The sequence below is a fragment of the Paroedura picta genome, chromosome 11, assembly GCF_049243985.1.
Source record: "Paroedura picta isolate Pp20150507F chromosome 11, Ppicta_v3.0, whole genome shotgun sequence".
In the NCBI taxonomy this organism is placed as follows: Eukaryota; Metazoa; Chordata; class Lepidosauria; order Squamata; family Gekkonidae; genus Paroedura; species Paroedura picta.
Genome location: NC_135379.1, coordinates 750,393 through 778,185, shown reverse-complemented (window position 1 = coordinate 778,185; position 27,793 = coordinate 750,393). Strand labels below are relative to the sequence as shown.

The 27,793-nt window shown below is 58.7% G+C and overlaps 1 protein-coding gene across 20 annotated transcripts; it reads left to right on the top strand.

The window, feature by feature from the left end:
• Positions 1 to 620: 620 nt before the first annotated feature.
• On the top strand, positions 621 to 26,136 carry KRABD3 (KRAB domain containing 3). 20 transcript variants are annotated; one of them, XM_077304318.1, is made up of 26 exons: positions 621 to 846; positions 3,061 to 3,229; positions 3,819 to 3,920; positions 4,582 to 4,776; positions 5,300 to 5,449; positions 6,632 to 6,787; positions 7,628 to 7,753; positions 9,045 to 9,206; positions 9,578 to 9,733; positions 10,238 to 10,411; positions 11,231 to 11,380; positions 12,024 to 12,134; positions 12,825 to 13,013; positions 13,321 to 13,458; positions 13,654 to 13,737; positions 14,751 to 14,915; positions 15,890 to 16,063; positions 16,450 to 16,623; positions 17,611 to 17,775; positions 18,551 to 18,784; positions 19,556 to 19,702; positions 20,163 to 20,315; positions 20,913 to 21,059; positions 21,148 to 21,273; positions 22,223 to 22,387; positions 22,877 to 23,488. In XM_077304318.1, the coding sequence occupies exons 1-26, from the start codon at positions 748 to 750 to the stop codon at positions 22,993 to 22,995; spliced, it is 3,930 nt and encodes a 1,309-aa protein (XP_077160433.1). In that variant the 5' UTR covers positions 621 to 747; the 3' UTR covers positions 22,996 to 23,488. The 20 variants fall into 20 exon arrangements, with proteins under 20 accessions (XP_077160433.1, XP_077160416.1, XP_077160414.1 ...); XM_077304301.1 differs by lacking the exon at positions 22,877 to 23,488 and adding an exon at positions 23,507 to 26,136 and having other exon boundaries at positions 622 to 846; positions 12,879 to 13,013; XM_077304299.1 differs by lacking the exon at positions 22,877 to 23,488 and adding an exon at positions 23,507 to 26,136 and having other exon boundaries at positions 622 to 846; positions 12,828 to 13,013.
• The last annotated feature ends 1,657 nt before the right edge of the window (positions 26,137 to 27,793 follow it).

Below are 27,793 nucleotides of genomic sequence, written 5' to 3'. Positions count from 1 at the left end.
GGGGAGCTGCCCCATAGCCTGTGCTGGATAAATGCCCACTGATGAAATGGAATTCCGATCAATTCAGGGGGGGTCGTCGTGTTGCTCTGCAGCAGCGGGGCACAGCAGGGGCACCTTGAAGCCCAGCCGAGCGGCATTCTGGGCAGAAGCTTGCGTGTGCGGCCATGATAGTTTCTAGCCCGCCGTCTCACTGGGGTCTCAGGGTAGATTCCATTTACTGGAGCCTTCAGCTAATGGGCCCCTGGAAACCGCCAGGGAGAACTGGAGCACGACCCAGGTGCTGACAGACCAAGCCAGGGTGGGGCCTGTCACGTGCAGAACGGCTTTGATCACCCCCCCCCTCCTCCTCCTGCAGCTCTCTCAACCCGGTAGGGGGGGGGGGGAGGGAGGGCGACTGGCTGAGGAGGGCCAGCGCTGTCCGGGGGACTAGACTGCCGCCGCGGCGTCCTCGGTGGGGCCGTTCCTTGGAGGCAGGCAGGCAGGCAGGCAGGCAGGCCGGGGCCGAGCGCGGCGCGGCCAGCCAGGGAGGCGCTGCCCTGCGGGAGGCAGGGGTCGCGGGGGGGGGGGGGGCGCCGGGGCTGGGCGGGGGCGGGGGCGGGCGCGGCGGCCGCCGGGAGAGGTAGTTCGCCATCGTGGGGGGGAGGGGGGCGGCGGGACTACAGCTCCCAGCCAGCCTCTGCAGCCCGCCGCCCCCCCCCCGCCGCCCCCGACTGCCTGCCTAGCCTGCCCGGCCGGAGGGCCGGAGGGATGGCTCCGTGGCCAGGGGGCGGCCGGGCGTCGGGCGGCGCGTCCTCGGGAAGGGCAGAGGCCGGTCGGAGCGCGCCGTGGCGGGTCTGGCGGCTGCAGGCAAGCGGAGGGGAGGGGAGGAGGGGAGGGGAGGGGAGGAGGGGAGGGGAGGGGAGGGGAGGGGAGAGGGGAGGGGGGAGGGCGCCGGCCGGAGGCGAGTTCGAGTCCTGCCCGGCGGGAGGCGCGGCGGAGACGCTGGCGAGCAGGTGCCGGTGCGAGCAGGCCAGCCCGGTCCCGGGAGGGCGGCAGGTTCCTCGGCAGGCGCCTCCTCGCCGCTCTCCGGCCCCGACGCCCCCCTGGGTTGGCCTCGCTGGGACTCGGGGGAGACGCGCCCCGTCCTGCTCGTGCGGCCGCCGAGGGAGCAGCTGGGCTCGCGCGGGGCCCTGGAGGCGGCCGGAGCCCCGGACGGGACGGGACGGGGGTTGACCGTGTGCTTAACCCTCCGCATCTCCGGGGGCCAGTCGGCCCACCCACTTGCCCCCAACACGCGGCGGGCACCCTGAATGGGGACCCCGGATCCCCCTCTCTGCCGGTCCTTGCAGGGATGTCAGACGGCTACAGACGAGCCCTGCTCAGGGCTTGATTCAAGAAGGCAAACCGGGGTAGGAATAGAGGACGGATGCCATCCTCCAGGTGGGGCCTGGGGATCCCTGGAATTCTAGCTCATCCCCAGGGAAAGAGATCAGTTCCCCCGGAGATCATGGCTGCTCGGGAGGTAGACCCCCCCCCTCCCCCTGCTCCCTCCTGCTCCCAGCTCCTCCCCCAGGGCAGAGTAAGTAGAGGGAATTCCTTCCCGGTCCACAGAGCCCGTTCTTCCTCTGATAGCCCCGCACTGTGGAGGCCGGACCCTTCCGGCATCAGGGCACTGAGCGGCCTCCTCCGGCTCTCCTGCGGCCCACACAGCTGTGCACCCCTGGGCAGCTCTTGGGCAGTCCCCCCCCCCGTGATTAAGCCCGTCACATGGGGGGTGTGGGGAGCAGTTTATTCAGCCTGTTGCCTAAGATTTGGGACTGGTTTCGTAATGGGGGCGAATCTACATCCACCCTATCCATTCAGTGTCCTGATTGTCTTGATAAAGGACCACTCTTTTTACTTCTCCTCGTGTGCAAGAGCAGTGGCATCCAAGCACTGCGTCCTGTGGCTGGGTGGCCATAAACCTGGCTGTCTCTGTGTCCTTGGGAACTGCAGGCTTCCCCCGGCAGAGACCGAAGAAGGCCGTTTTTCAGAACCTTCCCATGTTGAGGATTCCTCTTTCGGAAAGCAAGTGACCGGCTTGCCAGGTCTCACCAGGGAAGCAATAGAACCACCCCGGTTGCTGCATCCTGGTTGAAACCATTTGTGCTCTCAGGATCCGTTGCTTTTCACAGTTAGGACGGATCTTGAATGTTCACATTTCTCTTAGGAGCCTTTAGTCAGATTCCTGCTTTAGATGCATCTAAATCTTGTTCCCTTCCAAGCACCTGTGCAGGCCCCTTCAGCCGGTCAGACAGAGACAGAGAGAAACAGACACAGACAGAGACACAGACAGAGACACAGACAGAGACACTCTCCCCACTGAGAGCATTCCAAGGAAACTGGCTGGCTGGAGCGTGGAGACCCCGTTGTACAGCTGAGCTTTTGGCCATTTGATTCATTTTCAAACAGTGGATGGGTACTTCTTTGAAGCACAACTTAGGAGTTTTATCACTGATGAGGAAACATTATTGAAAAGGAGAGGAAAGTACTGGACCTCATTCTGACGAAGCCCCAACATCATAATCAGAATTATATAAAGAGAGAGATTTCAATGTGAGACTTTTGTACATTTTCTTTCCCTCTAGTCCATATTTGTTGGCTCGACTGGTCTCCTCCTTTTGTACAGCGGCCACCCAGTTCCTCTGGACAGCCAGCAATAGGGTGGAGAGGCCCAGCTCTTCCCCTGAAGTGCTTTCTGGCGGTGGGATTCAGAGGATTAGTGCCTCTGAACGTGGAGGTTCCCCTGAGTCATCTTGGCTACTAACCTTTGACAGACATCCTCCATGAAACTCTCCAGTCCCCTCTCAAAACTATTATTCCTGTGGCCATCTTTGCATCCTCTGGAGGAGAGGGAGGACCAGAGACTGGGATCCAAAGACCTACCCAGTCTGCCCTGGGCCTTCCCACATCTCTCCCCTTTCTTTGAATGGCTCAGTCTGAGTTCTGGGCTCAGTCACAGGTGCGTGGGCTTTTGGGACTTTCCCTTGCCCCTTCAGGATTTTTAGGATCAGCTAACAAATGCCTGCCTCTCGTTCTCAGGAACAGGCCCAGAGAGGGGGACCTGCCCCGGCTGACCCTCAGGGACTGGTGACCTTTGAGGACGTGGCGGTCTGTTTCTCCCCTGAGGAGTGGTCCCTGCTGGAAGGATGGCAGAGAGAGCTGCACCAGGAAGTGATGGGAGAGAACTGTGCTTTGCTGCTTTCATTGGGTAAGGCCTCCGGTGGCACCATGTGGTGGGGGTGGGAAGGGCCCCCCCCATTCCCCTGCTTTGGAGCTGTCCTGTAGGATGTGAGCCTGAGGCAGACGGTCTGGCTCTTCCAATCATGGCTCCCTTCTGATGGAGATTAATTTCACTTAGTTTTATTTACTTTATACACAGACTGCCTTTCTCCTAGGGACTCAAGGCGAATAAAAACATAGAACCATAGTGTTGGAAGAGGCCATCCAGGCCATCTAGCCCCGCCCCCTGCTCAGTGCAGGATCAGCTTCAAGCATCCAGCGGAAAAGCCTCTGTCCAGCCACGGCACGAAGGCAGCCAGTGAGGGGGAGCTCCCCACCTCCTTAGGCAGCCTATTCCACGGCTGAACTAGACTCCTAGAATCCTAGAGTGGGAAGGGGCCATGCAGGCCATCTAGCCCCACCCCCTGCTCAGTGCAGGATCAGCCTCCAGCATCCAGGAGAAGGATCTGTCCAGCTGCTGCTTGTAGTCTGCCAGGGAGGGGGAAATCTGCAAACAGAACTGTAGCAAAGCTTAATATTAAAACAATTGACCTGTCTTCTTGACCCTTCCTGCACAGGTCGTGCCATTCCCTCAGGAGCATTTTCGTCCATAATCCATCAGCGGGAAGGAACAGTGGAGGGCCGCAGGCCTAGGGCAGCCCCTTCTGCTGGCGGAGATGGTAAGGAGGCCTTTTCTCCAGGAAAAACAATTGAGGCTGCAAATAGAAAATTCTCACCACAGAAATAGATTGCGTTGAAAGTGCTTTTGATGGTGCAGAATTGTATAAAACATGCAGCGCCAGACCACCCAACCTGCAGGCTGACCACTGCCCAAGAAACAGGTTGGGGAGGAGGGATGCCATCCTCCAGGTGGGGCCTGGGGATCTCCTGGAATTAGAGCTCACTTCCAGACTGGGCAGATGCCACAGGGTCTGTTTGAGAGCTGGAGTCACTGGCCCCTTGTGACTGAACGGCTCCTGGGAGGGGTTTACAGGGGCTGCGTTTTGCACAGTTTCTGTCCTTAGGTCAAAGGCGTTTGAAATGTCTGGTGGGATCTTGTGCTGGTGTTTTCTTTTTGCAAGTGGTTCCCCTGGACGAGCCTCTAAGGATAGGCAGGTGAATAGGGATTGCTGATGTTTGGGTAGTCAAGAGAGATGGGAACGCCGTTTAGCCCCCAAGGCTGCTCGGAAGTGGCATAAGGAGGAGATGAATCCGTGGAGTTCAGGAGAGGGATGTGTTTCACTGGGCAATCCTGGGTTTCTGCAGAATTTGGGATTTTGGGGTATGAGGGATGGGAAGGCAGTTGTCCCTCTTTGGGGTCGGTGTCCCTGCTGTCTACAGATGGGGCCCATGGGGAGAATAGGAAGAGAAGCAAAACACCCCAAAGCAGCCGACCCTCAGCGGACCCTCCCGTGCCTTCTGCTTTAGAGGAAGAACCCCTCATTCCAGAAGATGTGGGGGAGGCAGAGGCCCCCTGGGGCATCGAGGACATGACAGATGAGGACGTGGGCCTGTCCCCATCCCAGAATCAAGAAGGTGAGCCCAAGCCTTGACTTTGGGGGGCCTGCTGCCTCAAAGGGTCGTGTCTTTTTAGCATTTGTGGATGTTCTGATGGTTCCCTCGTCAAGGGGGTGGTGCGCAAAGACCCTGCTTGTAGTTTGTGGGTTGGGAGACTGCTGGGTGAATTCCTCGGCCTCTGAGCACCACAGACTGGTTAAAGTGAGGCTTGATTCTCCAGTAGCCACCCCAGTCCATTTAGCACAGGTAGAATCCTAGAATCACAGGATCATAGAGTTGGAAGGGGCCATCCAGGCCATCTAGTCCAACCCCCTGCTCAACACAGGATCAGCCCAAAGCATCCTAAAGCATCCAAGAAAATTAGGTAAATCCAAGAAAATTAGGTAAATTAGGTGCAGGTACGTCTTCTGCTGCTCTCTGCCTTTGGTTTCTTCCATGGCTAGTCCTTGATGCCCGCTGTTGCCTGCACTCTATCCCCCTCCCCGGATTTGTGGCTCTCGTGCCCCTGAGCTCACCCCTGACTCTCCTCTGCCCCGCACAGGTGATCACCGGAGCAGCTTTCACCTCAGTGCTCTCATGAGGCTTGTGAGGGAGATCCCGGAGTTTCTCTATGGGCACGCAGCAGCCTCCGTGGAGACTCCCGCTGGCAGCAGTGAAGCGGAGGGGGAGGACGAGGAGCAGGGGGCTGGGGGTGAGTGAGCCAACGTGGACAGGAAAACACGTTGGGGGGGGGGACAGAAGAACCTGTTGCGGCCCAGAGGAGGTCTGGAGATGCTCCACCCATGGAGGAGAAAACTGTCAATGGCAAAACAGGACTTCCATGTTCAGGAGCAGCAAGAAGCAAGGTTTTGTACTCCACTTTTCCCTCCTTGAAGGAGTCCCAAAGTGGCTTACAATCACTCCTCCTTCCTCTCCCCACAACAGACACCCTGTTAGACAGGGGAGACTGAGAGAACTCTGAGAGAACTGGGCATGGCCCAAGGTGCCTCAGCTAGCCGCAGGTGGAGGAGGAGAAATGGGGAATCAAACCCGGATCTGCAGCTTAGAATCCACTGCTCTTGACCCCCACGCTGTCTCTCAAGGGGGGGGGGGTGGAGTCAGGGGCCTCTGGGTGGGCCTTTCGGGAGCGTCTGGCTGAGGATGCAGGACTGATCCAGCCGGGCTCGTCTGCCGCAGCCTCACAAGCAGCCCTCGGAGGGCGCATCGCTCTCCCTCCTGCTCTTCTCGGCGGGGGGATTTTTGACAGGTTTCTCCCCCCACCCTCCTCCACAGCCTCTCTGGTGAACAGCCGAGATACCTTTGACAGGTGAGGCATTTTCGTGAGAGGAGAAGAGAGAGCGGGAGAGAGAACGAAGCCCTGGGACCCGTGAGGCAGAGGGCTCCGGGGCGGCTTCCCTCTCTAGGCCCCTAGCAGAGCGCACCTGTCCAGGGGGTGGCCACACTGCCCAGGAAGGCCCGTTGGTCCCTTTGCAGCACTTAAAGCCAGCATGGCCGCCTGGGGCGGAGCTGCTCCCTTTGCCCGAAGGAGACTAGCCCAGCAGACTGCCTGCCTTGGCTGGCCGGGTAAACAAAGGCGGACACAGGAGCAGCTTGAGTTCCGCACCAGGATCTTGGTGACACGGGTTCAGATTCCCACTCTGCCGTGGAGCTCTCTGGGTGACCATACTATAGCCCTATTATCTCCACCTGGCCTGCCTCACAGGACCGTTGTGAAGGCATTAGGGCAAGGAGAGCCCAAGATGCTGCCTGGAGCTCTTTGGGGAAAGGGCTAGATAAAGCCATCCCTGGCAGGGTGTGACTCAGCCAAGCGGCTTGCAGAGACCGTGGCACCCTCTCGTGAAGGCCCGGCTTGCGACGTGTGTTCATCCTGCAGCCAGCACGGAAACCCCAGCGGAGAATCCCCACCGCCCCAGCCTGGAGGGCGACTCAGCAGACGCATCCGGGGGCTCATGTAGCCCGTCTGAGCCCCCCGCCAGTCGCGAGGAGGGAGTCTGGGCAGAGCCTCGGCCGCAGGGGCTGGACATGCAGGGTAAGTCTCAAAAATGCAATGGGGGATGGGTGGCTGGGTGCTGGTCCTGCCTTCTAACAGTGGGCCAAAGGGGAAGCAAGCTGCTGCTTCACACAGAGCTCTTCTTCAGGCTGAAAGGGAAAGAGGAAAGGTGAGGGTTGCCAGCTTCCACATGGGGCCTGGAGCTTCCTGGAATGCCAACTGATCTCTAGACAATGGCGACTCACTCCCTGGGAGAAAATGGTAGCCTCAGATGGCGGACTCTGGCAGGAGGCCCCTCCCCAAAGCCCCCCCTCCCCAAAGCTCCAGGAATTTCCCCACCAAAAGCAGGATTCTGCTGGAAGGGCCTGAGGGAGGGAGGCTGTCTTGGCCGCATTACGCCCTGCAGAGAAAGGCAAGGAGGAGATGGGGAGGGCAGCCACGTGGCTCGGCAGGAGAAGGCCGGGATTCAGGTCCGTAGCACCTTCGAGGCCAGACAGTTGTTTGCGATAGAAGCTCTCAGGGTGGACAAGCTGCGGGAAGGAGGCCTTGCCTCCTTACGTGGGACATCCTGGTGTGGATCCACTTTAAACTGCGAAAACTCACAGGACAGCCCTCTCCCTCCCCTGAATCCTACCTCACAGGGTCGTTATGAGGCTGAAATAGAAACTTCATGTACATTTTGAGGAAAAGCAGGACACAAATGTGACCGATATTGAACATCAGTTGGCATGAGCAGTCAGTTTGGGCCTCACCAGCTGAGAAGGAATATATTTTATTCAGCTTGAGGAGTTCTTCTGCGTGGTTCAGGCTTATGCCTTCTGGCACTCATGAAGCTGGTCCCGTCCTCAGCAAGGCCTTCTGTATGTTGTGTTGGAACAGATGTGGCCACAAAGACAGAAGACAGCCTGGCACGAGGGCGGCTGAAGTGCAAAGAAGGAGCCCCTCCTGGTGGGCCCTGCCAGGCCAGAGGGCAGAAGGTGGAGCCGGCTGCTGCGATGGCCACAGGTGGGTGAGAATCCAGGGAGCGCCCAAGACCCATCCCCTGCGAAGGAGCCCCCTTCTCCCCATGGCAGGAACTGGCTCTGGGATTCCCTCCAAATGAAATTCTGCAGGCTGCAACAATTCTGTGGAGCAGCCCAGGTTCAAATCTAGCATTCCAGTTATGTAAATATACAGACTGGTCCAGAGGAAAATATTTATAAAGAAGACTAGCTTCAAAGCCCGTTCCTAAGAACGGACCTTGAAAGGGCCCCCTCCCCTAGCCCCCAGCCAGGCAGCTTAAGGTGGCTTTGGGACGCAGCACCCAGCCGGATCAAGTGGGGCGGGTGGGGGCCGTAGCTCATTAGCAGGGCCAACAGAGCTCCTTAGCAGACAGCTAGTCAGCTCCTTAGCAGTCCTTAACGCGCAGTCAGCAGGCCGGGAGGCCCTCATCAGCAGGCCCAGCCTAGCAGGCCAAGAGGCCCTCGTTAGCAAGGCCTCCACCAAGCCCCTTGGCTGGGGGCCCTGTCCCTTTACCTGCTGCTGGCTCCAGGCACTGAGGCATCTGAGAGCAAAGAGGCTAGAGTCCAGGGATGGAGGGCGGGAACTGCAGGGGCAGGGCCAATCAGGGCAAAGCTGGCTGTACCCTGATTGGCCCTATTCCAACTTGGACAGCCAGACACGTCCCACCCCCTGGGCTGTTTCATAAATATATAAAGGAACATCAATGGATAAGGATGGGCTGCCCTGTTAGCCTGTCTGTAGCAGTAGGAAAGAACCAGAGTCCAGACTAACAAACTTGGTAGCAAGGGAGGAGCTTTTGTGAATCACTGCTCACTTACCTGGCAGGGACTCACACAAACTGCCCCTTGCCACCAATTTTGTTAGTCTCGAACGTATTCCTGGACTCTGGCTCTTTTCTAAATACATATTTGTAATCGACTTTTCTCCCCAGTGGGATGCAAAAGCAGCTTGTGATATTCCTGCCCCCATTTTATCCTTACAACAGCAACCCTGTGAGGTAGGTTAGATGGAGTGGGAGTGGCCAGCCCAAAGCTTCCATAGCACAAGTGGGGATTAGAACCCAGGCCACCCAGGATCCTAGTCTGTATCCCTAACCACGACACCCTGCTGAGTGACAGATTCTTGGGCCTGATGCCATCTTCCCTCCCCCTCTGGCCTTGCAGTGCCCACTAGGGCTCTTGTTAAATGAATAAGGCTGTTGGGTGGGGGGCAGACTCCAGGCCCCCGTGCATCTGGTGGGAGGTCTGTCGAGCAAGCGATGTTGGCCTGAACCGGGATTTGTTGTTCCTTTTAGTGAACGCAGACGCTGTCCTGGAAGGGTCCTCCATCCACGGTGGAGGAGAGGAGGTTGGAGACGCGGGCAGGCCTGGCCCTCCAGACTCCCTCCCTCGCAGTGCCACAGGGGACCTGGAGCAGAAGGGGGCAGAGCCAAAGGCAGGGGAGCATCTCCCAAAGGGTACGGAGCAACGGGGAAAGTGCAGCAGCAGCATCCAAGGCCAGCTCATCAGTGTGATGAGCTGCACCAATATCTGCTTGTGAGCCTGTGTTTTGCTCACAGTTGCACTGCATCATTGGTCTGGAATGTTTCAAGTCACAATGAAACATTCAGGTTACTAGATCTTGTGTACGCAAAAACGAAGGCAGTACAGGTATGAAATGGGGGTGGGGCATGCCGGCAGCTGATGTTCCCATGGGATCTGTGGGACCATTGCTGCATGGAAAAAAGTGAAGGAAGTGTAATTTTGCAGCTGAATGCTGCAATTTCTTCTTCTTCTTCTTTGGATAATCTGGAGCCCTAGAATGATTACTGTTGTGTTGTTTTCGCAGAAGCTGAGTGCCAGAAGGAGTCACCCGTAGGCCCTTCCGGCAGCGTCTCCTTGTCCCACAGCTGCCCCGTGAAAGAGAGCCGGTCTCCTGGGGCCAGGCATGAGGGGCCCGGTGGCAGGAAGGCCCCCACGCTCTCCTCCCCAACCCGTGCCCAAGGTGTGTCTGGGGGAGGGGGGGATGTCAGGAGAAACGTGGACAGGACTGAGCTACTCCCTCGGGCCTGAACTGTGAAGCCCTTTAGCCTAGCCAAAAATGTTCAGGCAGACTTTAGGCTGTGCTCACTTTTTTGGGCCATTCCCAAGGGTGTGGGGGGATGTCTCTGGCTGATTCTTGTGGCACCAGCAGGCGCCAAGCAGGTGCCGGAGCACATGCGACAGTCAGAGCCCCTGATGTCGGTCAGCTTCTTCCGCATGAGTGGTTCTGTTCCCAGAGCCGGATTTTCACAGAATTGTGCAGAATTTTAATCCAGGTTTGGGAGTGTGGTTGAAACGTCAAAGTCCAGGCAACACGGACAGGGCCGGACTGGGGGCTGGGGACTTTGGGGCAGGATCTGCAGAGCATCACAGCCCGGAGGCTGGCAGCCCTGCTCCCTTCTCTGCCCTGGTGCATTCTAAGAGCTACAACTGTGGTGATCGTGAAACGTATGTGTTCCTGCCTTAGAAGCCGCAGTGCAGGAGAAGCCCCTCCAAAGCTTGCTGAGAGGCCTCAAGGACCTGCTTGTCCACCAGCCCCTCCCTTCCCACCAGGCCTTGTGCAAGGGCTCCCCGGGCAGGGGCCAGGCGGTCCCAGAGCACAGGAGGAGGGAGGTGGGGACTGGGTCACCCCCCATCCAAGGTATGTGTGCATGCTCCCCTTCCCTGCTTCCTCCCAGCCCCCTCCTGCCTCGTGGTCTCCCCATGGCTCTTGCACGTGTTAAGGGGCCCACTGGTGTCACATCAGCCGGCTCAAGCTGGTCCCAGCAGTTAACCCTTCACTTGCCCCAGGCGGTTCCTCAGGCTGGGTTGTTGAACGGCTGCCATCTTGGTCCTCGTGACAGCACAGATTTTTTTAAAGCAGGGAGACATTCTGGATTTTTTGGAGGGAAATCCCATCTTTCCCAGTGCCTGGTTTGCCTCAGAAATCGCAGCCCCACAGTTGCAGTCGGTTAAGGAAAAAGATATTTGAAAATGGGTGTTTGTGAAGCCCCCCAGTTGTGTGTCAAGTGTCAGGTGGCCAGTCTTCTCCTGGAGTTAAAACCGAATTGCTTTCAGTGTTGACAGACAACAGACAGCCTGAAGGCTTAAAACGGGGCAAGGGATGGATGGGTGAGAAATCTGAGCTCAGTTCCATTCTTACCTATGAAGACTCCTGGGAGGGGGTTGATCTCCAGAGATCAGTTTCCTGGGAGTGGATGGCAGCTTTGGTGGGCAAACGGTACAGAATGACATTTCCACTGGGAGCCCCCCCCCTCCCCTCCCCTCCCCAGGGCTCAGCCCTGAATCTCCAGGGATGTCCCCACCAGGAGCTGGGAAGCGTAGAGAGCAGGGCCCAGGCAGGCATCTGACCATGGGATTCCTGATCCATCCACATCTGTCTGAATTTCTGACTTTGGCATCTTTTGTTGATCCTGCTGGGTTTTCGGGAGGGTTCCTGATTTTGCGTTTCTGTGTTTAGTGAAAACTGAAGCCCCCGAAGAGTATCCCTCTTCCTGGGAAGGGTCCAGCCCTCTCGAGATGCCTGTCAGTAGCTCTCCCAACATCCGAACTGGAGGGGGCAGGAAAGCCAGACCCCCAGCGAGGGACGGAGGCAGATGGCTTGCCCCTGGTACCGTTGAGATTTTTGCTTCCTTTGGCCCTTCTGCTGCCAGGCAACCAGGCAGTGTTTGCAGAACTCAACTCCACTGAAATCGTGCCAACGATATGCTCTCCCTCGCCTGTGAGAGCCTGGGTGCATCACTCAAGTGTTTGCAGGAGAAAGTCGACTTGCTCAGTGCTTCTTGTCACAGGGAACTCCTTGCAGTGTGTCCTGAAGGCCGCCCAGTAGGTGGCCATGGCTGGGCAGGATTTGAACCCAGGTCCCTAGTGCCAGCCCCCATCCCATTTGGTGCCTGAGGGGCAGGGCGAGAGGGAAACACCGTTAGGGCAATGCTGATGGTCCCTGAGTTAGGGGAACAAGGCTTGAGGCCAGTGGCCCCTTTAAGACCAACAAACTTTTATTCAGGGTACTATATAAGCTTTCGTGCGCACCAACACACAAAATCTTATACCTTGAAGAAAACCCTGTCGGTCCTCAAGGTGCCCCTGGACTCAGGCTTTGTTCTGCTGCTTCAGACCAAGTCAGCGACCCCCCCCCCCCCCGCAGAATCTACCTGGCTTAGGAGGTTCCTGCACGTAAAGGAATCCCCCCGACATTCAAGCAGGAGGGACAGGGCTGCAGCTGCAGGCCTAACAGCGGCGTTTCTCTGCAGTTAAAACAGAGCGGGCGGCTGCCAGGTCTCCCCTCCGACATCCCTTCAGTGTGCACAGAGCTGCAGAGCAGGAGAGGGCGGCCAAGGAGACCGGCGTCCCAGGGGTGAAAAGTGAGTCAGCCCTTCGTGCATCTGTCGGTCTGTTTATTTTCTAAACCCTGCAGTCTGAATCCTGCTTTATCCATTCTGTCCTCCCCACAGCCCTGTGAGGTAGGTGAGGCTGAGTGAGATCGACTACCCCAAAATCACCCAGTAAGATTAACGGCAAGGGGGGATTCGAACCCAGATCCCTGAGTTGACCTCAGAAACCAGCTCTCAAATGCCGCCCCCCCCCCCCGGCTCTGTTTGCCTTGGGGACAGGCAGAAGCCAAGATGTCAAGAGGAATGCCCCTGTGATCACATCCCATCCAGCTTGGAAGCTGCACTGGGAGAGTGCGGAGGGGGGTCCATACTGCAGGGGGAGCCTCCTGACCGGGGTCTCTGGGGAAGCCACCTGGCGCCTGGGGTTCACTCTCAGACCAGGCTGGTTGTCCTGGGATGGGCCTTGGAATCGCTCCTGGGTTCATTCATTTACACACACACACCCCTTTTATTCCCACGGGGGACTTTGAAAGGCTCACAACCAACCTTGTGCTCCCTCCCTCCCTCCCTCCGCTTTATCCTCACAACAACCACCCTGTAAGGCAGGCTAGAGTGAGCAGTGTGCTTGCCCCAAGGTCACCCAGTAAGCTTCCATGGGGGAGCGGAATTTGAACCTGGCCCTCCCAGAGCTGTGGCGAGATGCGCTGCCTCCCCCCTCAGCAGATTCCCGTGAGACTCCCGGCAGCCCCTCTGGAATGATTCCTTTTGCCCCAGTTAAGACGGAGGACGACCCCCCCTTGGAAGGCCTGGCGGGCGGTGTGGAGGAGAGAGACCAGCAGGCCCTGTTGCCGAATCACGGCGCTTCTCGTGGCTGCAGGGAGCCGGGACTCTGGGCGCCGTGTGCAGAGGGTGAGGCCGAGCCCATCGGGGGCACTGGCGGGAGCCAGGGGGAAAGGAGAGCCGGGGCAGGTCATGGGCTGCAGGCGCACGAAGGGCAGTCCTGGGCCAGCCGGGAGGACGCTGTGCTCCCCCTGGGGCTGGAGCTCTCCCTGTGGTGGTCGGGGTGGTCCCATCGGGCAGTGCCTCCCAAGCCCTCCATGCACTGGCAAGGCCCCAACACCCCCCCTGCAGCTGCAAGTTGTGGCCAGCAGGGTGAGGTGGGGGGGGGGTCCCTTTGCTAGCTGCCTTGAGCCGTCCTTCCCTCTCTCCTAAGCAGACTGGAGCCCGGCCACCAGCCCTCTGCACGGCCTCTTGAACTGCTTGAGAGAAATACCCATCCCCGGTCGGCAGCCTGCCAAGACGGTGGCTGGCAAAGCAGGAGGAGGAAAAGAGAGAAGAAGAGGAGGACTGCGGGGTATGCTGCAGGCGGGCAGAGGGCGGGTGCAGGAGGGGCCCGGCGGGTTGGCACATGGATGGCTGGGGGCCATCAACATTCGGCCTTGAGTTAGTTTTCAGGCTGCTCTCTGGCTTTCTGACGCTCCCTGGGTGGGCTTGGGGTTGCGCTGCAGAGGCCGAAAGCGCCCCCTTGAGTCTGCCTCCTTTCCCCCAGATCTGGGTGGGGAACGGACAACGGCCGAGAACCTGCCCGAAGCCTCGCCCTGCAGCCAGTCTCCTCCAGCGTCCGCCGCCAGCGGTAAGGCCTTGTGGGACCGGCTGTGGCAGATGCCCAGATTCATTCTTCCCTGGGTTTGCCCGGCTGCCTCCCGCGGCCTCACAGAGCCGTCAGAAAAGGCGACCGGCAGATTTTTGCCTGACAGGAGGGGGGGGGGATTCTGGGACCCTGGCGGGGGCCACACTTCAGCTGTGCCAGGGCCGGCAGATGGCATGTCTGCTTTGGCCTTGGGTGTTTGGGAGGGCAGTTGTAGGCCAAGAGCACTCGTGTAGCCCCCAACATGTTCACAGGAGCACCGCCCCACACAGGGCCTAAATGGAACCAGGCAAGGAGGCAGAAATGCCCTTCCATAAACTGGAGGTTGTGCCCATTTCCGTGCTGAGGGGTCAGGAAGGAGCCACAACAGAAGGGGGGCGAAGAGATGAGAGGAGGAGCCAGGTCTGCCCCTCAGACATCCCGGACTTGGAAATGCCAACCTGTGGGGGGCTGCCCAGGGGCTCCACATCGCTTCTCCCTCCCCTCTGCGGGTGGCTGATGCAGCCTCCATCACAGCTCAGAGCAGGCGGGAGGAAGCCTCAAGGACGTGAGAGGGCAGGCATGACGTACGGCTGCCGTGTAGGGCGGGAGGCCAGCATCCTGTGTCCCGAGGGAAAGGCAGAGAGCTCTGCTCAGAGTTCACAATCCCCTCCCAGTCCCCGGAAGACTCAACCGTAAGTAAGCGGGAAACTAGCCAACCAGGCCTGAGTTCTGCAATCTTGCTCTAATGTGGTTTTGCATGTGGGAGATCTCACCTGTTTTTTAAAGAAAATTCCACTAATGGTCATGTGCTCTGCAGGGAGGAGCCTCCCCCTTTCACTCAGTCCTCCTGAGATGTCATGAGTGCCATGAATGGAACCTTATCCTATGAACACACAGCGGGGTAGGAGGGAGGGAATGTGTGCCTGCACAGAAGACACTTCGCTGAGGAACAATCTTGATAGCAAAGGGCCACCCTGCTTTCCCACATGCACTGATTTCTGTAGCTCTTTCCATAGGACTTGGCATCCCCTTGCAAGGCCCCGACAGGCACCCAAAGGAAGCACCTCTGACCATGTGCAGCCATCCGGCTTCACCAGCCCTCAGCTCTTCCATCAGCAGCTCCCCAGACGGACTCCCCAGGTGGACCCCGGAGCCAGGGAAATGGGCATGGAAGGAGGAAGGTGAGAGCAGCGGCTCTGACCATGAAGCTGCCTTCTGCCGAATCAGGCCCTTGGTCCATCAAAGTCAATATTGTCTGCTCAGACCGGCAGCTGCTTTCCAAGGTCTCAGGCAGAGATTTTCCACATCATCCACTGCACGGTCCTTTTGGCTGGAGATGCTGCGGGGACTGAGCCCTCTCCATGCCAAGAAGAGGCTCTGCCATTCAGCCACTGGCCCTGGCAGTTTGGCAGCCCCCGCGGAGGCCCATGCATGTTCCAGAGCCTGCCAATCAAACGCCCCCAGGGCTGCCCTCTGGGATCTCTGGGGCAGAGTATCTGCTGGCCTACTGACCACTGGAGCTCCACCGCCCCAGTGTGAAAGAACAAAGGATTTGGATGAGTTTCTCAGTTTGGAAGCCCCCACCCCCCTTCCCTCTTGACAGTTAAGAGGCCTCCTGAAGGCCAGTACTGCATTTGCTTGTTTATATCCCACTTTTCTTCCCAGTTGGGCCACAAAGCAGCTTAGAACATCCTTGTCCCCTTCTCCATTTTCTCACAACAACAACTCTACGAGGTAGTCCAGGCTGAGAGAGCCCAAGGGCACCCAGCGAGCTTCCACAGTAGAACTGTGAGCTTGCTTGCCAGTTCTAGTTTGGGAAATACCTGGAGATTTTAGGGATGGAGCCTAAAGAGCACAGGGATTGGGGGGAGGGGCGGGACATCATTTGGGATAAGGCCGTGGAGCCCACCTTCCAAGGTGGCCTTTCTCTCCAGGGGACATGACCTCTGTTGCCTGGAGTTCAGTTTTAATCCCACCACCTTGGATTCGAACTCAGGTCCCCCGGGGTCTAAGTCCACATGGTCAGAGTTCCACCCTTAGGGGATATGCAGGAAACTTTACTGTCAGGTTTCCCTGACAGCTTGGAATTACGTGACCCATTTCTGGTGTCTGAAGATATCGGAAGGAGCCCCTCCTGCTCCTCTTGTTCCCTCAGGACTCAGCCGGAATGGGCCCCCCCTTCCAGGCCTGGAAAAGTGCTTGCGGGATCCACCCCCAGACGTGCGCAGCCTGCCCCCTTCGCCAGCCCTCAGCTCCTCCCTCAGCGGCTCCTCAGTCCAGCTCCACCGGTGGACCCCGGAGGCAGGCAGGGGGGCCAGGAAGGAGGCAGGTGAGCTCCAGGAGACCTGATCGGGGGCTCCAGTTGGCACGCCCAACTTCTGGAGAGACGGAGGTTTGCCCTAGGGGGGCGAGGGGGGAGCCCCTCCCTTTGGGACAGCTTTCCCACTTGCCAAGAAGTATTCACTGTGCTAAGAAGTATTTCCGTTGGCCCATCTTGTGCATCCTGCCCATCAGCTTCCTTGGACGCCTGCCAGTCCCAGTATTTGGGGAGAGGGAGAAAAATCCCTTGGTCCGTTTTCCCTGCCCCATACATAATTTCATACCCCCCGCCCCCTGGGAGAAGTCTGATCCCACAGCTGTTCTTGCAAACGAAGCCCCCCAGGAATGGCGTGTGAGGCAACCCAAGGCAGCTTGGCCCTCTCTGCTCCCCTGCAGGACTCGGCCGGGGCGGCCCCCCCTTGCAAAGGCTGGAGAGGTGCTTGAAGGGCCTCCCCTCCTTTGCCCGCAGCCTGCCCCCTTCGCCAGCCCTCGGCTCCTCCTTCAGCGGCTCCTCAGACCAGCTCCACCGGTGGACCCCGGAGGCAGGGAGGGGGGCCAGGAAGGAGGCAGGTGAGCCCCGGATTCAGTCTGTGGTGTCCATGCAGTTGAGGAGTTGTGTCGTGCCAGAACGCGTGGGGGGAGTGTGTGTGTGTGTGTGAGTGGACTCCAATCTGACTGTTCTCCTGCAGACCAACAAAGCTGCCTTCTGAGCTGAAACTCGCTTCAGTCTTTGTCTCCAGCCCTTCGCAGGACAGTTTCTGCATGGAAGCTTTGCTTTGCCTGGCCCTCTTGGGGGCATCCCCGTGACGCCTTCCTCCACAGGCCCTGTCTCTGCGCTTTCTCTTGCTTTGCTTGGTTTGGAAAGGTCACCGTTAAAAAACACAAAAAACACCTGTGGATGCTGTGCAGGGGGGAGGAGGGGGTTTCTGGAGGCTTTGCCAGCATTTGTCTTCTCTTGCTCCAGTCTGCATCTCTCCACCCCCCAAAACCCACCAGAGGGCTTTTAAAAAATGGGGTTTTTTTTTTCCAAATTTCTATCGTGTGGTCATTTATTTTAACATTTATCCTTCACCCTTCCACAGGGGCTCAGGGGGGCTTCATGGTCCAGAGGAGTGTCAGCGGGTGCAGAGAATAAACCCCTTTAAAAGGGAATGAGAAAGATTCAGGTCTGTCCGGGGCTTCTAGTCCGGGTGGCTGAGGGGAACCTCCACCCTCCTCTGCATCCCAGAGCCAGGAGGCAGCATCAGGGGACGGCCTCGGCCGCCTTGCCCTGTTCTTAGCCCTCCAGAGGAACTGGCTGGCCCCTGGGTGTGACGGGAGGCTGGGATGGACTATTGGTGTGATCTAGCAGGGCTGTTCTGATGTTCCTAAACCGCCCACAGCCGTATGGAAGGGCGGTATAAAAATCTAAATAAATAAATAAATAAATAAATAAATAAACTTGCAGGGCAGAATGATTGATCTTGTGGACTTGAGAAAAAATAGCAGCCCTGAGATTCCGGCTGGAGTCCTGGTCTTTAGCTGCTGCCCCCCCCCCCCCAATCCTTTTCTTCACAGGAGCAAGCCCCGCAGGGATCCCTCCCCTCCAAGGCCTGGAGAACTGCTTGAAAGAAATCCCCCTGAGTGGGAATTTGCGGCCAGACTGCTTCACAGGGTCCAGCTTCTTGTGTACCCAGAGGCTGAGGCGCACAGATGCCGAATCCCGGCGGCCGTGGGCAGGAGGTAAGAGGAGGGACAGAGCGAAGATGGGGAGAGTCCCCTGGAGGCATTTGGCACGGCCCACCCACCGAGGGAGCCCCAGTCCTGAGCAGGGACCTGAACCCAAGACCCCCCCCTCCCCGGGGCAGCACTCTGTGCGTTCCACCAGCCTGGTTCTTTTCAGCCGTGGAATGTCCCACAAGAGAGGCTCCCTCCAAGGAGCCTTTGCTGAAAGCATCTTCTTCCCCGACAGGAGGAACAAGGGCTCAGGGCAGAAGCTCCTCTCGGGGCCTCCCGTGGGTCAGGCGGTGGGGCTTGCGTAGGGCTGAATCAGCATCTGACTGGAAACACACAGTTGCCCTCAAAAGCAGAAGGCCTGATTCTGTGGCCCCTGCCGTGTCCAGAGCAACTCCACCTTGAGGGCCAGCCTGGGGTTGTAGTTAAGCGCGGCAGCCCCTAATCCAGGGAGCTGGGTTCGATTCCACACTCCTCCTCCACATGCAATCTGTGGGTGACCTTGGGCCAGTCACAGTTCTCTTAGAGCTTTCTCAGCCCTACTGACCTCACTGGCGATTGACACTCCTTTGGGCAGTGAAAAGCTGGGTATGAAGGCCCTCTTTTCTTCTCCTGAGTATGCCATGCCTGCCAGTCTGGTGGCAATCCTGCATTCAAGAATTTCTCTGAAATGTGTGTCAGAATTGGCCCCCGGTGCCTCCAGGCTGAATCCCGACCCCCCCCCCCCCTGCAAATACCAGTTTGCCTCTTGAAAGCTCATTTCGGCTCCTCGTCCTCCTGCCAGGGCCTCCCAAGGACAGCCTGCCCCGGTTGCCCCCCAACATCTCCGGCCGCGAGGGGGGGGGCCCTGAGGGTTCTCCTCTGCACAGACTGATGAAGTGCCTGAAGGAGGTCCCCATCCGACGGCCAAGTTACCTCGACACGCCAAGCCTCTCCTCGGCCTCCTCCAGCTGCAGCGACTCTGAGAGAGATGGGCAGAGCCCGGGGGGCAGGGCCTGGTGGGACGGCGGCAGCCCAGGTGAGTGTCCTTGCCCATGGCGGTGGCCCTTAGCCACGAGGCACAGGTGGGGCAGGGATGCTCTCTGCCCTTCAGGCTGGGGGCACCCGCGGGGGAGCTTCTGGAGTTCTGTCTTGGCTGGTGGGCCTCCTGAGGGCCGCTGGATTTTGGCTGCTGAGTGGCACAGAGCGCCAGACCGGATGGGCCGCCGGCCAGATCCAGCATGCTGCTTTTATGATGCCGGCGGAGGCTGTACCTCAGTGGCTCAGAGACAGGGCATCTGCTAGGCTTGCGGAGGGTTTGTTCAGTCACCAGCATCTCCAGGTAAGGGAATCAGGTGGCAGGCGCCGTGAAAGACCCTTTTCTGCCTGAGACCCTGGGGAGCGGCTGCCGGTGGGAGTTGGCAAGGCTGCCTTGGAAGGAGCCAGGGAGTGGCCCGGTGGAAGACCAGGTCCTGCGTTGATGGGCAGCCGCTTTGCGTGGGAAGCAGCAGCCCAGTTTCAGCCAGGTGCCCATCTAGTGCCATGCCCCACGGGAGAGCATCTATCTGGGTCTCCACCGGCAGCCTGGTTACAGGGAGCCCCAGTCGGTGGTCAAGGGAGGCCATGCACAGGACGGGGCTCGTGGACCTCCAGCGGGGCACGGCTGGCTCCTCGCCCCATTGCAGTGCCTGAAGACCACCTCTGCCCCTCTTTGCCTGCCCTGGGTCCAGAGACTCCCGAGGAGCCCCTGCCCCTGGAGAGGTCTCTGCTCCTGTGCTGGGCCAGAACATTTTATGGCTCTTTATTCTAGGCACGGCCGGCAGCATCCCCATCCACAGCCCCCACAGCTCCCCAAAGGATGCGGCTACCCGCCCCCATGGAAACTCAGGCCCCCTGACCCTGGACTCCTTGGGTGGCGCGTCCAGAAGAGACGTGGAGCAGAGTCCCTCAGCGGAGGGTGAGCCACTGCCTCTGTGCACCAGCTGGATCCAATCCTGCCTGTGGCTCCTCAGCCAGATGGGGTCGGGGGAGGTGCAAAGCCGTGTCCCAGAACCCCAGGCTGGAGAGGCAGGGGAGGCTGAGGACAGAGCCTGGCGGCCGGCAGGTGAGCAGAGGGCAGAGGATGGGTACCTGTCAGGTGCGATGCGATCCCTGGATGGGGGAGCTGTCCGCCTGCTCTTCCAGGGGAAGCCAGGTGCCCATGAGGGAGCAGATCCACATTGGACCATGCTGCTTCAGACAAGAGGGTAGGACTCAACCGTGCCCCTCCCCTGTCGCCTGCGTGGAGTTGGGCCCAGTGGCCGGGCTGCCTCTTGGAGTCCCGCCGGCAGCCTGGCTGGCTCTCTGTCTCCGTTGGGAGCAGCCTGCTCCCGTCTCCAGCCTTGCTCTGAGGCCCATCTTCCTCGGCTTCCCTGCAGCCAAGAGGAGAGCCACGGCCAGCGGCACCGGCCTGGAAGAGACAACCGCCAGCCCGTGCCATCGGCCCCAAACTCCTGCCGGCGACTCTGAGGGCAGCTGTGAGCACCGGGAGCAGAACGTGACCCCCCAGCAGGCAGCCACCAGGAAAGAAGGCAAGTGGACTCCGTTTTCAGCTCCTTCCTGTTTCCCAACCAAAATCCTGGAGGCAACCGGATGGTCCCTCGGGAAGCCCTCTGTCCTCAGTCAGGGACCTGCAGACGGCCGGGGGTCCTTCAGCAGCAGCCCGGTCCAGCTCCTGGCCGGGAGTAATTTAAGCCCCACGTAGTGCTTGTGTGTGTGCTCGTCTCCCTAGTTCTGCAGAATGGCAGCTGGCACGAAGAGGGGCTGCCCCAAGCCTTCAGGACGCAGAGGGACAGAAATGCTCGTCTGAGAGCCAGCATGGCCTATTGGAGAGACCGGTGGACTTGAGGTTCTGGGAGGCCCAGGTCCCGATCCCCACTCCTGCCATGGAAGCACACTAGGCAACCTCACAGCCATAACAAAGTCTTAGCCTGGCCCACCTGGCAGGGTTGTTTTGTGAGAGCGAGAAGGAGGAAAAAATGATGTTTATTTGTGTCCCAGCAGGGGGAGCAGGACAGACATAAACAAATGCACACAAATGTATGTGTGCAATTGTGAACAGAATTCACCACGCCGGACCCTCAGTGGAGGGCTTGGCTGAGGAGGGGTCTTTGCCTTTCTTTCCACAGGACAGTTGACAGGGAGTAGCCCCCTGCAAGGCCTCCTCCGGTGCCTCAAGGAGGTCACTGCCAGGAGCCCCGATCCGTGCCGTTTGTCGGCTGTCGGTGCCAGAGGAGAGACCAGGGGCTTGCCAGCCAACGAGGTGTCCCAAGAAGGTGAGCTGCCCCACTGAGGGCATCCTAGCCCAGGCGGGGGGGGGGGGGGGCACGACCTGCCCTGACTTTCCTGGACATGCTTCAACAGGCTCGGGGAGCTGGGTGAAGGAAGGACCCCTGAACAGAGCCAGTCCTGCCAACACACCCTTGAGCAGCCCACAGAGGGCAACCGTGCCGGGGAGCCAAGCCCTGGAGGCTGGCAGGGGGCACAGAGGTGAGTCGTGGGGTTGGGGCAGCCTGAGGTTCTTGCAGCAACTGTTTGTAGCTAGCTCCTTGGGGGCCATCACCCTATAGTGGTCTGCCTGGCCCCACAAAAACCACCCGGGGGGTGGATGAGGGGAACGCCTGGCCCAATATACCCTCCCCGTGGCGCTGGGAGGGCAGTGAGAACACCATGCCCTGCGTGGCAGCGACCTCAAGTTATTTCTTAAACGCGTTTGTTGGTTGCCTGTTTGCCTTGCAGAGCTCAAGGTGGCTTACGGTGAACACGAAGTGCATTAAAAAAGAAACCAGTCACGGTTTAAGGCTGCTAGTAGATAAATCAAACAAAACTGTTTCCAGCTGCCTCCGAGAGCCTGGAAGCAAGGGGGCTGGGGGCTCCTCCCTGGGGAGGCTGTTGCATAATCGTGGGGCTGCCACTGAAAAGGTTCCTTGAGTGGTGGGGCAGTCAGGAGAGCTTCCCCCTGTGGCAGGAATTCCTGGGCCAAGGCGTAGGGGAGGAGAGAGCCCCTCAGAGGCCACGTCGAGTCGTGGGCCTGGCAGCCTCGGGAGACCTCTGAGGACGTTGTGCCCCATCCCAGAACTGCTTCCCTCCACGTACTTTGGAAGAGGAAGGGGGCCAAGCTACACATGCCCCAGACGTGGAGGCAGCAGCTGTGGGAGGGGCCTGAGGCTGGCCTGGGCTGGGAAGGGGCTGGCACTGACTCTCTTCTGTACAGGGCTGTTTCCCTGCTTGAGTCCCCCTTCCACAAGTTCTGTTAACTGGGGCAAGTCATGGGATGACGGGCAAGTCATTACTAGGACCCCCCAGGAAAGAACAACTTAATGGCACAGGGGTAAAGTGGTTTTAAGACCCTTACCCAGCCTGTGGCCCTGATCCAGCTCCTGCTAGCTGGTGGGAACACTCTTTATTCCGCACATTGTGTTTCTGCTGTCCGAGTCAGGAGTGGTCCCGCCTGGTGCCCTGCCCGGCACGGCTAGGAGATGTGCAGGAGAATCTGGGAACGGAAGTGGGTGCTCGTTGGACCGGAGGCCACCGCCTCTCAGGGGGCAGAGACAAAGTGATTCCAGATCCCCCAAGAGCGGGATGAAAAGACCCCTCTGGACAGGTAGGCCGAGAAGTCTCCATTAACATTACCGCTGCCATGTCGGAATATTGTCGTGGCCCCCCCTTGGTGGGTGTGAGGGTGTCCGGTCGCTGATCCAAGTTCCTTGTCCCAGAAAATCTCCTTTATTGAAAAACAAAGCAGCCAGTTTTAGAGACGCACAAAGTTGGATGAAATTTCTCATGTCAGAGATAGAGGAGAGGAGGGGTTGGGCGGCAAAGTCTTAGGGTGGGACATTAAAGCCCTGCATGGTTACAGCTCACCATGTCTCAAAGCGGACATCCCAGAGCTGGAAGGGGTGCAGAAGGGAGCGACCAAGAGGACGGGGGGAGGGGGTGGAGCCCCTTCCCCAGATGAAAAGGCTGAAGAGTCAGGGACGTTTCAGACTTGGGGAGGACGGGACAATGACACGATAGAGGTTTATAAAATTATGCACAGAATGAAATGAGGCAGGTTATCCATTTAAATAGATGTCTTTGCCTAATTGTATAGGTGGTAGGATTCCTCCTTCTTCAGAACTGTGGCAACTCTGGAGTAGCCTGGAAGGAGCAACATCAGGGGAAGGAGCAACATCAGCCTCTATGCCTTTATTAGCTCTCCAGAGAAGCTAGTTGTTCACTGTGTAATAGACCTTCCCTGGTCTGACCCAGCAGGGCTCTTCTGAGGTTCATAGGAAGGCCTTGGCCTCTACACCTCATGTTGTTGGCCCTCCAGAGGATCTGGCTGGGTGAGACGTGAGGCTGGACTAGAGGGACCCTCCCTCGTCTGACTCAGCGGGGCTCTTCTGAGGGTCTTCTCAGGGGAAAGCCTCGACCTCTTGCCCTGCTGTTGGACCTCTAGTCTAGAGGAACTGGCTGACCCCTGTGTGAGATGGGAGGCTGGACTAGATGGACCTTCACTGGTCTGACCCAGCAGGAATCTTCTGATGTTCTTCTCAGGGGAAGGCCTCGGCCTCCCTGCCCTGTGGCTGGCCCTGCAGAGGAACTGGTTGTCCACTGCATCAGACAAGATGGCAGACCAAATGGACCCTCCCTGGTCTGACCCAGCAGGGCTCTTCTGAGGTTCTTATTTAATAAACTGTGCCTGCTTCTTCATTCTTCTATCTATTTCTTCTGGTTAAAGCTAAGGATGGGGATCCCCAGGTTCCAGGTGCTCCGTCCTGTGCCTTCAGCTCCGGGGCCAGTGCTGAGTCCGGAAACCCTCCCAAGAAGAGCTGTCCCAGCCTAGAGCTGCCGCCTCCACCTTTCTGTGGCTCGGAGCATCGGGCAGAGGTCAGTGACTTTGGCCCCGGGTGGTCTCAAAAGCTTGACCGCCTTTCCGAGGACATGAGTGCCATCTGCAGAGACGTCTCCCGGCTGCAGAGTCACATGGGCCGGCTGGAGCAGGATGCCCGGGGCTGGGTCCTCGAGCTGGCCGCTCTCCGCATGGAAAACCGGTCTCTGAGCGAGTACGTGAGACGGATGGAGAGCCGCTGCCGCACCCTGGAGGGCCGCTCCCGCCGCAACAACCTGCGCCTGCTGGGCTTGCCGGAGGGAGTCGAAGGCGGCGATGCCGTGTCCTTCCTGCAGAAGACGCTTCCTGGGATGCTGGGCTTGCCGCCGGATTGCCCACCCCTCGAGATCGAGAGCGCTCGCCGGCTGCCAGGGGGCGCGTCCTGGGATCCCAACGGGAGGCCCCGGGCCCTCGTCTTCCGCCTGCTGCGCTTTGCGGACAAGGCCTCCCTCCTGCAAGCTGCACGGACACGACCCCTTAGCTTCGCCGGGGCACAGCTGAGTCTCTTGCCAGACTTGTGCTCGTCTCCCTCTCAGCACAGGAGGGTCCCCTCTGGGGCGTTCAGGAGGACCAGGTGGGCAGCAGACCTCTGCTTGGCTGCCAGGCACTCCCCCTGCTACTCCTGGGCCCAGGGACTTCGGGAGCCTCTTGCCAGCTCTGTGGCCCTGGAAGCAGGGGAGAGGGAGGGCAGGGCTGCCAAAAGGATGGCGACAGGCAGCTGGAACACAGGCCCATCGGCAGGCGAGTGACACAAGCCGTGGTGCCACCTGCCCACCTGTGGGAGGCAGAAGAAAACAGGTGGGGTCTTCTAGCAGCCAGAGTGCTTTAGACGGCCTTCCCCATGCAGCATCCCCAGCCGCAGAGGGCCCCAAAGGCTGGCGAACATTGGCTAGACGCGCTTCTGTCGGCACAATCACACCCTCTTTCCTTGGCTGTGACTGTGACTGTGTGACGGCAGGTTGACTAGGGCGGGGGGCACACGGCGCCCCTTGATCCATCACTGTCAGTCTTGTCGGCTCAGAGGCTGGCACCGGCCATCCCGGGTCCCAGGCAGAGTTCTTGCACCTGCTCCGTTTGAATGGGAGATGCTGCTGGGGACTGAACCCGGGCCTTCCTGCCGACCCAGCAGAGACCCTGAGCGGTTCCCCATCTTTGGTGTCTCACATCCCACCGTGAGCCCTCCACGCCCAAAAAGGATGTTTTAGATGGGCGTTCTGTTACTGTTATACTTTATTTACTGTCAGTTTTACAGAGATACTAACATGGCCGGAACAGGCAGAGGCACATCAAAGTGGGCAGGCGGGAGGAACAGAACCAGCCCCGAGGGCACTCCCGGCATGCCCAGAGGGTGAATTCTTAGTAATTGTTATGGATCCATCCCCAAAGCTGCTGTGGACTGAAGGGGACCATCGGTCCACCAGGGTTAGTGTCGCCTGCTCTGGCTGGCAGCAGCTCTCCTGGGTCTCCGGCAGAAAGGGGGGGGGTCTTTCCCATCACCTGCTCCCTGGTCCGTTCAACTGGAACTGCTGGGGGCTGAGCCTGGGACGTCCTGCATGCCCACCTGCTGTTCTGCCACTGAGCCAGGCTCCTTCCCTGCGCCCCACCTGGACTCCTTCTACATCCCACTCGTGGCACCAGTAGAGAGCCAGTGTGCTTAGGGGATTAGAGGCCCCTCTCTCAAGTGGCTCTGCTCAGTGAGTGGGGGGGGGGTTCTTGCCATGGCCCCACCTGGGGGTTTTCCCTCTGGGGTTCTGAAAGCTTTCCATCCTCTTCCACTTGGCTAAACCTGTGAATGTCGTAGCTGCCCCTGTGCCCGTAGTCCTGGGCCAAGATGCCCAGCAGTGGCCCTTGGCTACTCCACCGAGTTGATAAGGCCACACGTGTCCCTAACCTCTGTGACTGCGACCTTGCAGTGGCAGTGCATGGCATGTGCAATCCTGAGGCCCAACAACCCTGGGGGGACCATACAGAACAGGCCTCTTTCGCAGGAGGGCTGAACTGGCCCTCCCCATGGCCCGCCCTCGTCTCCTGGGCCTGCTCCTTGGAGCTGGCTGGGACCTAGAGAACGGCATGGAAGCAGTGTGGCTGGAAGCAGGAAAACACAGGCTGAGGGGCCCTCTGAGGCCTGCGGCTCCTTCGTGTCTGACCCATGTGGGGTGGTCAAGAGGATGCCTCCAAAATGGCCGCTCCTCCGCCTCAGAAGCGCCTCCTTTCCGTGGTCAACCAGAGCTCAGCCAGGGGATGTTTCCGAGGCTCCGTGGGAGGTGGCTGGCCGGGCCAACGGCTGGTTGGAGATGATTCAGGGTTATTTTTTAAATACACGTTTTAAAAAATATATTGTGTGGGGTTATATTTTGATGTATTGTTTCTATAATATTGGATATTGGTCCGTGGTTCCCACATGGCTGTGAACCCGCCCCTGCACCTTTGTGGATTCGTCTGGGCGGTCTGTGTGAACAATAAAGGCATCCAGTGGAGAATGGCTGAGACTTATTTAATCTCAGAGTTGGAAGGGGCCCCCAGAGCCATCTAGACCACCCACCTGCCAACACAGGAACTACACTACCCAATCCACACCTAAAAGCCCTCAGTGACAGAGAATCCGCCACCCCCTTAGGAAGGAGGCTGCTTTGGTGAATATAATCACCTGCCTCAGTGCTTTGTTCAGAAACTAAATTTTTCTACGTAGATCCAGGTGGGTGTTTGTGTGGGTCTGAAGCAGCAGAACAACGCTGGAGCCCAGCAGCACCTGGAAGTCCGACAGAGTTCCAGTCAAGCTAGCCACCCCTCTCCAGATCCAGGGAAATGGACATGTCCAGCCCCTGCAGTTTTGACCCTGGGGAACATACAAGTGTCCAGCAGGGTTGGACACTTCGGCATCCAAGGTGGCCGTTCGTGCCCGAAGCAGCCAGCAATGCTGTGTCTTCAGACGCCGAAGCGCCCAGCCCAAGCCATCATCTCTCTGGTGCATCATGTCAACGATTCATCTAGCTCAGGTGCCTGCCAAATATACTTCAAATAAGCCCACAAGGAGGCACCCAAGAGCTCCTGTCGTTTGTCACCCAACTGTCAGCATTCAAAGGTATGCTGCCTCTGAATGTGGAGGGTCTATTAGTATGATTTGCAGCTGCTGAAAGAACATGGGTTTGTCTAATCGCTATCACGGGAAGGTCTCGGCCTCTGCCCTGCTGTTGGCCCCTCCAGAGAGACAGGAAGCTGGACCATTGGCCTGATCCAACAAGGGTCTTCTGCTGTTCTCCCCTTAAAAGCATGTTGGCCAATGACCATTTATGCCATCTGGGTGGCAGAAAACAGCCAGAGCACCTCAGAGAGACTAGCCAAATTGGTGGCAGGGGAGCAGCTTTCCTGAGTCTGCAGGTGGAGTTTTAAAGTTTTCAGGTGGGTTTTTAAAGGCCAAGTCAGCCTTTTCCCCTCTGCACTCATAAGAAAGAAGGGCTTTGTCATGACATAAAATTTAAGGAGCACACTTTTACTGTCTCTGTATTTTCTGTTGGAAACAAGGCTGCACTTGCAGGGAGAAATCAGGCTGCAAGAATTAACACACACAACCCCCCCCCCACCCCACCCCATTGCAAATGTGCCCTCTGGGAGGGGGCATTAAACGGAGTCTTCTCCCCACTAAAAGATGCCCCTGACTAGTCCAATCTCTCTGGATCTAGGGAGCTGGGCAGGGCTAACCAGGCCCTGGTCAGTGCATGATCAGAGAGCCCGATGGCCCAAGCTGGCCTGCTAGACCTTGGAAGCCAAGCTGGGTCAGTCCAGGTTGACCCTTGGCCGGGAGACCGGCAAGGAAGTCCAGGGTTGCTGCGAAGAGAAGAGCAGAGGCAGACCATCGCTCGCTTGCTTGCTTGTGTGACTTCAGCAGATGACGCAATCCAGACTGAGGCTGTTCTGGGAACCTCAGCGAAATCTGGATCCCGCCCAACCGTTGATGGGAAGAGCCTGCTGCCCACCCTGCCTCCTCGCCAGGTCTCGCCAGGGGCTGCGGGCATGACCTCGCTCTCCAATGGGAACAGGGTTGGGGTCAGCATCCCCCCCCCCCGCCCCACATCTTGCCCCAATCAGTCTCCTCCTGTGGGCTCTCTGGCTGGGGAGGGCCGCAACAAAGCAGGCGTC